General features: G+C 37.3%; 1 protein-coding gene across 4 annotated transcripts in view; it reads right to left on the minus strand.

Annotated features, from left to right (window-relative positions):
* The window catches only part of ZNF674 (zinc finger protein 674), a 29,558-nt gene continuing 17,513 nt past the window's right edge, over positions 1-12,045 (minus strand). For 3 of the 4 annotated variants that reach the window (XM_008508757.2, XM_008508758.2, XM_008508762.2), the window contains one exon: positions 1-2,798. In XM_008508757.2, coding sequence (XP_008506979.1) covers positions 1,297-2,798 — 1,502 coding nt within the window. In that variant the 3' untranslated portion in view covers positions 1-1,296. Of the gene's footprint in view, positions 2,799-8,029; positions 8,135-12,045 lie in introns of those variants that run through there. The other variant, XM_070606473.1, reaches the window with a different exon arrangement.

A 12,045-nucleotide genomic window follows, 5' to 3' on the forward strand; every position in this document is an offset into this window, starting at 1 on the left:
TTACTTTAAACAATTTATTTTATTGGTAGATTCTGAAGACTACATTCAAAAAGTTTTAAAAATCACCAATAATCCCAATACACAAATGATAATTTGCTTAATAATTTGGTGTATTTCCTTCCTAGCTTTTTGTTCTATGTCTACCTACACACACACACACACACACCTAAAATAGATATATAGTACAAATACATATGTATACATGTATATGTGCATATAATTTTATTCATCACAAAATTGCTATATTTCTACCACCCAGAATCACTGATATAATGGTGCATATCCTTCTTCTATGTATTTTTTTTATAATTTAAATCATGTGGTACATTGTTTTGTAATCTGTTTTTTCACATAACAGATTACCATGAACATTTCCCCAAATTCTCACACATAATAAAGAAAATTTTTAAATGGTCCATATTATTCCAACTTATTGATATTAATTTTTAATCAATTGCCTATTATTGGATATTCAATGTCCTTCTATTTTTTGCAATTTAAATAATATTGCTGTTATGGGAGATACTCTGAAAATTAAAAATATGTTATTGCCTCACCATAAAATGATTACTCTTGCTTAAAAGACAAAGAATATTAAATTGTAAGCACTGTTCCAAAGCAAGGTGTGCCTTTTCTGTAAGGGGTTTGCATTTTTGCACTGAAGATGATGATGATTCATGTGTAAGATCTCCTGTTTGAGCTCGTTTGTTTCAGGGATCCTGATGACTCATCCTCTCTCACTCTAAGCAATTGTTCTCTGTTTAAGAAATAACCTGCGAGTTTGGCCCAGCTAGGATTAATACTTTATGCTTCATACTGTTCTTTCAAAAGCGTCATACTCTACTCCACAGTGAACATATCTTAACTTTATAAGTGAGTGCTTGTTTGCAACCTCTGCACCTTTCCCACACAATGTTTGGTATAGAATTGGAACATGTTTCTCTCATTATTTCTAACTTGGTTTCCTAAACTCATTCTTAGTTTTTCCTCAGCATAAATACTCTGATAGGCAATGACATTTAAATGCTTTCTAAAAGTTTTCTCACTTCAATACACTCACAGTTTTGCCACTTTTGAATTCTTTGATGTACAATTCTCCACTCATAGCTAAGAATTCTGGATGAAAAATTGAGCACATTTATTACAGGCTTCTGGAATTATACTTTTGTGCCTTTTATTAAGTTAAATGAACATTAAATAATATATGGAATTTCTGACATTCTTTATATTTATAAGGTTACTCCCCAGGATGAACTGATATAATGAGATAGAACAAGTAGTGAAATTATCCCATTCTCAAGTATATTCATAGGTTTTATTTCCCGTATGACTTCTCTGATGTTTAATGAGAGTTGACTTCCCACTGAAGGCCTTCCCACAATCCCTGCATTCATAAGGCTTTTCTCCTGTATGAGTTCTGTGATGTACAATGAGAGTTGATTTCACACTGAAGGCTTTCCCACATTCACTACATTTGTACGGTTTTTCTCCTGTATGAATTCTCTGATGTTTAATGAGAGTTGACTTCCTACTGAAGGCTTTCCCGCAGTCACTGCATTCATAAGGTCTCTCTCCTGTATGAATTCTCTGATGTTTAATCAGTGGTGACTTCTCACTGAAGGCTTTTCCACATTCATTGCATTTATAGGGTTTCTCTCCTGTATGAGTTCTCTGATGTACAATAAGGGTTGACTTCTCACCAAAGGCTTTCCCACATCTTCTGCATTCGTAAGGTTTCTCTCCTGTATGAGTTCTATGATGGACAGAGAGGTGTGATTTTCCACTGAAAGTCTTCCCACATATGCTGCATTCATAAGGTTTCTCGCCTGTGTGAATTCTCTGATGAACAGAGAGGTGTGACTTTCCCCTGAAGCTTTTTCCACATTTACTGCACTCATAAGGTTTCTCTTTTATATGAATTCTCTGCTGCTTAATGGTAGTGGGCTTCTCATCAAAGGCTTTCTCATGTTTACTGCATTCAGGTTTCTCACCTGTAGAAGTCTTCTGATGCATAAAGCTGGACTTACCACATTTGATACCCTCATAAAATGCTTGTCTGATATGTGTTTTTTCATGTCTAACAAGGTGATATGAACTCTTAAAGGCTTTTGCACATTCACCACATACAAATGGTTTCTCTCCTGTGTGAGTTCGCTGATGTTTAATCAGAGTTGACTTCTGGATAAAGGTTTTCCCGCATTCACTGCATTCATAGGGCTTCTCCCCTGTATGAGTTCTCTGGTGTGCAATGAGGGTTGACTTCTGACTGAAGGCTTTTGCACATTCACAGCATTCATAAGGTTTCTCTCCTGTGTGAGTTCTCTGATGTACAACGAGGTTAGCTTTCTGGATAAACACTTTTCCACATTCAGAACATTCATAGAGTTTCTCCCCAGTTTGAATTCTCCGACTTTTATTAAGGCTTTGCTTATGGTGGAGGGCTTTTCCACGTTGATTAGGCTCAAAGAAGGTCTCTCCAGGCTGAGCTTTATCAAGATTAGAATGGAAGCATAATTTCCAATAGGCCTTACATTCATCATCTTTCTTTCTTACGTAGCTTCTGTTTTGACTAAGAAAGTTTAAATTATGTTTTGAACTCCTTCCCCATGAATAATATTTAGGGAGTCTTTGTCTTATAGAAACAAAGTCTGGGCTCGGATAAATGATTTTTCTGCATGTTCTGAATTCTTGGCCATGTTCATCCTTCACTGTTTCCTTGTGTATGAATGCAGTTTGCCACAGAGGCTTGTCTTGGCTTTCCTTGTGGTTATGTATCTGGTCATCAACTTGCCAGAATTCTAGGGGAAAAAAGGCAATGAATCATCAACCTTGTAAATATTTCTCCTATAATGTTATGGGATAAAATTAATTCACAAATGCCCTACTGTGAACTCCTATCAATAGGACTTGAGCTTATGTGGATGGATTATCTCCATGCCTCCCCCTCCTCTGAGTGCAAATACAAAGACATGGTGGCCCATATTTAACAAAAATAATTTAATACAGTCAAGTTCAAAACCAAGAAAAGAAATTTATTAGGTGTCAAAAGTGAAGTGGGAATTTAAAGTGATGGGGTGAACAGAAACTGAAGCTCAATGATTTGCAGCGGAATCCAGACCACAGGGCACAAATGTTCAGAAAACTGGAATGTAATTTCCACTTAAAGTTGGAATTACAAGCGGCTTCCATGCTTGTTAAAGAAGAGCTTTAGAAAGACTTCCCACTGGTCAAGGAAATTGGAAAGAAAGATATTATACAGAAGAGATCAAAAGCCTAGTTCTGAAACTCAAGCCACATGATATAAGTATCATACAGAGCCCACGTGCAGAAAAATTAACATAAAAATTGGTCCTGTTATTAGTAGGTTCCTAGCAGTGGCAAACTTTCCAGAAGACATATTCTTATGTTTTTATAGCTTAGGGCTCATAGAATTTCTATGGAAAACCAGCTCTCACTAAAGAGTTCACAGGAAAAAAATAAAAACCTCACAAGAAAATGAACCATCATGAGAGACAATTAGCAGATACATTTAAAGATACTCCCATTCCTAGAACTGTAGCTAATAGAACAATCTGGACACTAAAATAAATATATTTCCAATACTCAAAGAAATAGGGTAAGCACTAGACTGTGGGAGAAAAAAAAACCAGGAAAATCTGAAAAAAGAAACAAATATAAATATAAAAGAATATATACCCATTATTTTTTTTAAAAACTCTAAATAGAGAGGCTGAACAGTAGACTAGTCACAGATAAAGACAGATTTAATGAATTAGATGACAGATCTTGGGAAATCACCCAGAAGGTGGCAAGCATAAAGAGCTAACAAAATGGAAATAGGGTAAGAGAAATAGAGAAATGATAAGTTCCAACACAGGTTTAATAGGAAATCCAAATGGAAAGAACAGAGAAAAAGGGAGAGGAGCAATATGCCAAGAAAAGGTTAAAAGAGCAACCCCGAAACTGCTATCCTTAGAAAGGCCAGCTTGCAAGTCTGGCCCTTGGCTGACATCTGGGAATTTGGAGTTCAGAAATGTCCTCACCATTCCCTAAGTGATAAGGTTGCTTGTACAAACAATGTGATTTATATGGAACATTTCCTTTCCTTCTGGGAGCCTGGAATTTTGGTATGTGCCAGGCAGAGTTTGTGTATATGGCCAGCCTCCAATAAAAACTGAGGGCACTGAGTCTCTAATGGGCTTCCCTGGGCATAAACATCATACATGTATTGCTGGATTTTCACTGCTAGGAGAAGTGTGCCCTGTGTGACCCTAGTTGAGAGGGAAAGAGAATACGAAATCCTGTATGTGGATTCCTCCAGACTCTGCTAGTGTCTTTTTCCCTTATGATCCAGCTGTATATCCTTACTACATCACTGTAATAAATTGTAGCTATAACTACAACTATATGCCAAGTCCCGTGAGTCCTTCTTGAGAATCTCTGAATGTGGTGGTGGTCTTGGGGACCCCAAATCTAGGCAATATTTGACAGTGACTGGTAGTTTTCTAGAATGGAAGAAATTCATGCATCCTACCATTGTATGCCAAGAGTCCTGAGTGTGGTAAAGAAAAGCAAATCTGCACTTAAGACACAGTTCAGTGCAGCAACCACAAGACTTTAAAGTCAGAAAGTAAGTATTAAAACCTACTGTGGAGAAATTTTTAAAAATCACCTATAAAGAAACAATTAGATTAACATCAGACTTCATCAGCAAAAAAAAGAAGCCAAAGATTAAAGAATATTTTCAAAGTCTTGGGAGAAGCTGTCATCTTAGAACTCTACCCCCAGCTAAGTTGTGATAAAGAACGATAACAAAACAAAGACGTTTTTGGACAAGAAAAGACAGAGAATTTGCTACACACAAAGCCTGGTTAAGCATAATGCTTGGTACTTGAATTTTTCAGGTGGAAAATAACCAAAGGAGAAAAAGGTGGGGGTGAGAGTAAAGAAATGTAGCAAAGGCAGGAAAAAAGAAGTAAAGAAAAAACAATATATAGAAAATACAACAAAAGAAGAAATACTAATATAGTCACAGCACAATAAATATATATTTATCCTATTAATTAATGGCCAGCCATATTAAATTGCATTTAAAAAATCAGCTCTATGTTTTCAAGAGACAATTAGAGAAAAAAGAAATATTGAAAATAAAATTATGGAAAGAGACATATCTGGCACTTAATAATCAAAAGAAAATTAGTAAAACAATGCTTATATTATACAAAACAGAATAAACGATGCCAAAAGCAAATAAGGACAGAATATGAGAATATTATAAAGCGATTTCAGTTACACAGATACAAAACTCCTAAACATACAAGGCAAATTGATTTCATTTATGAGAGAAAAGGTTATACATCTAGCAATGTTGAAAATGTACACACCCTGCTACGTATTCCATGCAGTTATACCATAGAGAAATTCTGCAAATGGGAACCAGGAACATGCCCAAGAATGGCAACAAATTTGAGAAACAACCAAATGCCCACCAATAGGCTATGGATTAACGGACTGTGATACTCAGATGTTGGAATGCTATACAGGAGTTAAAATGAATAAACTAAATCTAACCTATCAGCATAGGTAAAGTTCAAAGGGCAACACTGAATACAAAAAGGCAAGTTGTAGAAAGACTCCTTTAGTTTAAGAGCACTAATCTGGTAAATTTACTTAATGAATGCTATATTGATTACAGATACAAATATGTGTAGTAAAAGTATAAAAACATGGATTAGAAGGATACTCACCAAATTCTTGATATTGTTTGCCTGGGGAGGTAATGAGGGGAGGAGGACTCAGGAGGGGGAAGAGGAGCTTCAATTTTATTTGTAAACCTCCATTTCTTTTATTTAAAAAAAAACCACTACAAATGGCAAAATGTTAACATTTGCTAATTCTGGGAGGTAAGTACAAGGCTATTTGTTATAATGATTATTTTCTGTACTTGCTGCAGTTTTAAGAGAAATGCTTTAAGGCAGGACTTCTGGAACGATGGAGGGAAGATCCTGGTAAATCCTCTCCCCCATAAAAGCAATGAAAATACTGGCAAAATTATCAAAATCCATCATTTCAGGACTTTGGAAATTAACCAAAAGCATATAACAAATTAAGAAGCATTTATTCAAGAACCAGTGAACCTCAGTAAGAACAACCAAGTCTGTGGTATTGGGGGCTACTCAACCCCCCTACCCCAAACCCCTGGCTCCCCAACTCCATGGTCTGGGAGCAGTGAAAACTGGCAGCCTCACAGCAACCCGAGGGGGCTCCACCAAAAGCCCCATCCCCAGAGGGCTGTCACGATTTGACCTGACTTGGAGCTCAGCTCCAAGAAAAAAGGGATGCTAGATGGTAACTCCAATCCACGGGAAGAAATAAAGAGCCCCGGTAAAGGTGAGGGGTAGGACAGTGCTAACAGCAGGCCTGGCTCCTGGCTGAAGTCTGGGAACTCGGCTTTGGAAAGTGCCCTCTGTTGATAAGACTCTTACTTGCCAGGGGCACTGAACCCATTTTTCTTCTGGGAGTCTAACACCTGACCATTAGAGGCTGATGAGTTTCTGGCCTGATGTGCCTACTTTTAGTGGGTTAATTTGGAATCTCCCACACACAAAGTGAAAGGCGATTTTTAAAAGCCTTGCTTGCCACTTGGGCTTGAATTGCAGCTGCCTAGCCTTGCAGCGTCTTGGCTTTGCATGAGAAAGGAGCAACTATCCCTGCGGGGATTTATCTCCTACCAAGTGCCAGCACTACTGGTGAAAATGATCCCTTATGAAGGCATAGAGAGAAACGTCAGAGAGTATGAGATAAAGGGAAAAAATCCTATAAGCTACGGACAGAAAAAAGTTGATACCAAGTATCAATATTCAGAATAGATTCAGAGTTCTCAAAAGGAACACTGAAAATTAGAAGATGATGGAGCAATGCCTTCAAAAGTCCATCTTAGAACTCTACCCCAAGCGCAACTCTCCATCTAGGAGGAGGATATAACACTCTTAGATACTGAAAAATCTCAAAAAACTTGCCTCCCATGGACCTACATTCTTTCTTAAATACTGGAAGAATGTGCTCCAATGAAATGTGGAAGAAGGCATGGCAGAAAGCAAATGGGGAACCCAACAATGCAGAAAGTGGAGGGAATCTCCAGAATGATGGCGAAGAGAGATGTCAGAATGGCGACTGCACACGCAGGAATGAGAATAATCCACCCAGAAGGGAGCGGGTCAGATGGCTCCAGACAAACTTAGGGGTATGACGTTGACGGAACACTTGATAGCTCTGGAAGCACTCAGAGTCACTCCAGACAACTGGTCATGGAGTGTGTAAGCTGAACTGGTGATAAGTACAGAGAAGAAGCAGCAAATGAAAGAAAGAAGACAATTTTCAACCAAAGGAAACAAAAGGTTATGCAGGAAAGGTAAATTAATCATAAATTACTACATGGCTCAGCTGTGCATAGTGGTTATATAGTCATTATGTTGTAAACAACAGTACCAATATTGGGAACACGAGGGAACAAGACGTCTTCCTTGTGTGTGTGTGTGTGTGTGTGTGTATGAGTGAGCAGCAGAAGCAATGAAGTGAGCTAAATCTTAATCTTCCACAACAGAAAATTCTAAAGAATTTTTATAAGATATATGTAAATTACAAAGAATACTGATACCAAGAAATATCTGCATATCCACCACTCACTAAAAAACAAATTATTGTTACCGTTGAAGTTCTTCATGTGCCCATTTCATTCTTTCTTCTCAGATAATCACAATCCTGAATTTTATGTTTATCATGCCCTTGACTTTCTTCATAGTTTTACCACATTTATTTTATTTTGTAAACCTTGACCATGATTTATTTTGATAAAAATGAAACCTATTTTTTTAATTAAAAGAGAATACTGCCTTAGGTCAATAAATCTGAAATCTCAGATGAAACATAATTGTCTAGAAAAATGACTAGACAGAAGATACAGAAAATGTGAATTAATCAGTAATTATTTTTAAAATTACAAAATTCACTCTGTAATCAAAAGTCTTACCTAAAAAGGGCATCCTATCCAGATGTTTGTGTAGATGATCGCTATCAAACTCTCAAGAACAGGTATACTTCAGCCAATACAGTTTCAGAAACCAGGAAAAGAAGGAAAAGTACTCAGTCTGTATTTTGCAGCTAGTATAACCCTGGATTCCAGAATAAGGGGACAGTACAAGAAAAGAAAATCTAAGCTCTGTCGCACTTCTGAACATTAATGCAAAATTCTTAAATATGAGTAAACTAAAGTCAATTAATTAAAAAAATGCCTCAACTGAGTTTAGAGCAGTTCAATATCAGAAAATCTATTAATATAACCTACCACATGAACAGATTAAAGGAGAAAAAATTATCTTCTCAATAGATACAGGAAAAAAGCATTCACAAAAATACAACACTCATTCATGATTTTGTAAGCAGTCTTAGCAAACTAGGAATATAAAAGAAGCTTTTGATGAAAGGTATCTTTCAAAACACCACAGCAAATATACTCCACAGTGAATGTTTTAGAAGTTACATCATCTCTCTGTGCCTGTTTTCTCATCTATAAAATGAGGATAAGAACTAGCCTACCTTACAGGGTCGTTCGGAGGATTCAACTCTGTAATATGTACAAAGCATACAGAAGTGTGCATTCGTGGCACATTGCAAGCACTGAAATACTGCCTATCATTATATTACTACCATTGTCCTCATCATTATTTCCATTAAAACCAGAAACAAACAAGGAATTCACTACCACGGCATCTATTACACAGTGTACTACGGGTCCTGACTAACACAATGAGAGAAGAAAAAGAAATAAAATGTATAATTGGAAAAGAAAAGACAAAATTGTTTTTATAAAGATAATTGTTTACATAGAAGACCCAAGAGACTCTAAAAACTATTAGTATTAATAAAAGTGTTTAGAAAGGTTTCTGTACTCAAGTTGAATATATAAATATCACTGGCGTTCTCATACATGAGTATTAACCAATTAGAAAATGTAATAAGAGATCCTAATCACAATTGTGATAATAACTAAGAGGTATCCATCAATAAATTTAACAAAAGTGTGGAAGCTCTTCCTGAAGATAAGTTCAAAACATTACTAAATGGCAGAGAAGAAGAGCTGAACAAGAGTTCATTAGATAGGAAAGTTCAATAGTGTAAAGACGCCAATCCCTACTCTACTCCCAACTCATCTCCAAACACAGTGCAGCCGTAACTGAATCCTAAACAGGGCTTTCCACGGAACTTGACAAACTAATGCTAAAATTTCTATCTAGAAGACCAAAGAGCCAAAAGAGATAGGGGGTTTCATCGTCCCAGCTATTAACAATAAGAAAGGCCTAACAGTTGACATTTATATAGCATTCACTAAGTGTCAGGCACTGTTTTAAGTGCTTTACATATTTTAACTCATTAGAATAAAAGCATAAAAACATGATAATGGCAAAGGGACAAATAGACCAATGGAACAAAATAGAGAGCCTAGGAATAGGCCCACACGTAATGGAACTTGACCTTTGGCTGAAGGGGTGTCACACACAGCTGTGGAAAGGGTTCACTACGTGGCACGGTACAAGTGGATGCCCACGTGGGGAAAAAGGGGAACTAATAGTTCCCTTCCTCATGAGTTATAAAAAAATAAATCCCACGCAGATTTTAAGAAAGTAAAAACAAAATTTTAAATTTTTCGGAGAAAATTATATGACAACATCTTTATGAGCTCAGCCAGAAAAAGAATGACTTAAAATTACACAAAAAGCACAAACTAAAAAGTTGATAAATCTGATTACATTATAATTAAAACTTCTATTCCACCATCAATAACTAAGACTAAGAAAAGATACTGGCTACACGTAAAACTGAAATCTAGAATACATATAAAGAATCCATATAAATCAATAAAAAAAGACAAACATCCCAACAAAAACATGAATAAAAGATATGAACAGGCAAGCCACAGAAGAGGAAATCCAGTCAATACTGTATGAAATGATAAATACCTTTACCAGTAACTGGGGAAATAAAAATTATGTAACATACCAATTCACACTTACCAGATTACCAAAATATAAAGGGTGGGCCCATACCACAATTCTACAGAGAGAGAGAGAACACTGCCATCATGGCAGAAAGTTCTATTGGGCAATGCTGGTCTAAATCCTGCACTGTCTGTACCAGTAGTTTGGCCACATAAGGTTACAGAGCTTTGCATTTTAACATCAATGCTTCGCGTTCAAAAGCTGAAGTTTCAGACATTTCAGGAAGCTGTATCTGCCCCTCAGCTGCAAGCCATGCTCTTAGGGAATTGGTTTACCATGCTATTAAAATCCATGTACAGCACGGTGTCGACAGTTAATAATACTGTATTGCATATTTGAAAGTTGCCAAGAGAGTAAATCTTCAAAGTTCTCATCATAAGAAGGAAAATAAATTTAAAAACCCCCACTCTTTTTGTTTCAAAGCCTGTTATAAAATACTACCAAGTGCTTCCCCAGTCCAGAGACCTTTGCAGTACTTAAAAAGAGTAGATCAAAACCACTTAATGTCCCTTGGCAGTAACATATACCTTAAAAGTATAAGAGCTTTAAGGTTAAAGAAGCTGAGGAAGAAAATTTCTTCAGAGAGAGCTGTTGGAAAGCTGTGGCATTTTCTGTCTCCAACAACAGGGGAGAGAGGAGTATGTTCACCTTACCCATAATCTAGTAAGAAGGATTCAAGGAGACAGGTTGCTTGATATTCCACTAGAGTTTGGGGGATACAGAGGACTTGGCACCTGATTTGCACCTAGAAAAAGTCTACAGGTAACAGGTGGACTGAGGCAGTCTGTGGCAGCAGAGGGGGTTGCATAGAGGGTGAAGAGATCAAGGTGCAGGTCCAACCACACACATACACACACACACACACTCCTCCACAAGCCAGATGCGGACCCTCTGGACATGCACAGGGCTCGGTTACTTGGAAAGAGGGCTTTCTGCTAGTATTAAGGTGACCTCAGCAAAAAAGAGATTGGAGCTGTAATATGGGGCTGGAGGGTGGGGTTGGAGAGGAGATATGTTAAATAACTTGTTGGAAAAGAGGCAGTGCCTCTATTGAAGAAACTGTAGTCAGGGGCCCTAGCTGGGGCATCTCTAACTAACCGAAGAAGTGCCAAGGACAGGAAGAATCAGTCTTTGGGATCTGCCACATGCAGAGGGCACCAATATCAGATGACATCTTTATCAGTTAGGTCAAACTACTTTTGTCCTTTGTATCTCCTTCCCTCCACGCTTGCTTCACCAAGGAGCTAGAGATGTCCTAGTTGTTGAGTGGGGGACTGGCGGGAGGGAGAAGAGCTAGCTAGGAGGGTAAAGGGAAAAAAGCTGAGCAGGCTTCCCTTGCTACTAAAAAGTTCCAGCCTGAAGCACTGAAGCAGACATTAGCTGGGGGCGAGATTTCCTTTTGAATGAAGTTCATAGTTTTCACTACCACATGTGATTAGACTTTTTTTTAATTCAAATGAGACTACCACTGACCCTTAGAAATTCAAAGCATAATAAGGGAATATTATGAACAACGTTATGCCAATAAATTTGACAACTTAGGTAAAACCAACGAACCCCTTGAAAGACACAAATTACTAAAGCTCACTCAAGAAACAGATAATCTGAGTAACCCAATATATATTAAAGAAATTGAAATTGTAGTTTAACGCCTTCCGATAAACAAAATTCCAGGCCCAGAAGACCTTACCGGGGAATTCTATCAAACATTTAAGGAAGGAATAATACCAATTCTACACAAATTCTTCCAAAGAACTGAAAGAGGGGAGGGAATACTTCCCAACTCATCTGTGACTTCATTATCTTGATGGTGGTGATGGATTCATGGGTGCGTGCATGTCAAAACTTATCAAATTATGCACTACAAATATGCACAATTTCTTGTATGTCAATTACACCATAATAAAGGGGTTAAAACAGCTAAATCAGTACTTAGAGATAGCCATAGAATTTCCAATGCTTATATTAGAAAAGGAAGCTATCAAATCAA

The sequence above is a fragment of the Equus przewalskii genome, chromosome X (assembly GCF_037783145.1).
Source record: "Equus przewalskii isolate Varuska chromosome X, EquPr2, whole genome shotgun sequence".
NCBI lineage: Eukaryota > Metazoa > Chordata > Mammalia > Perissodactyla > Equidae > Equus > Equus przewalskii.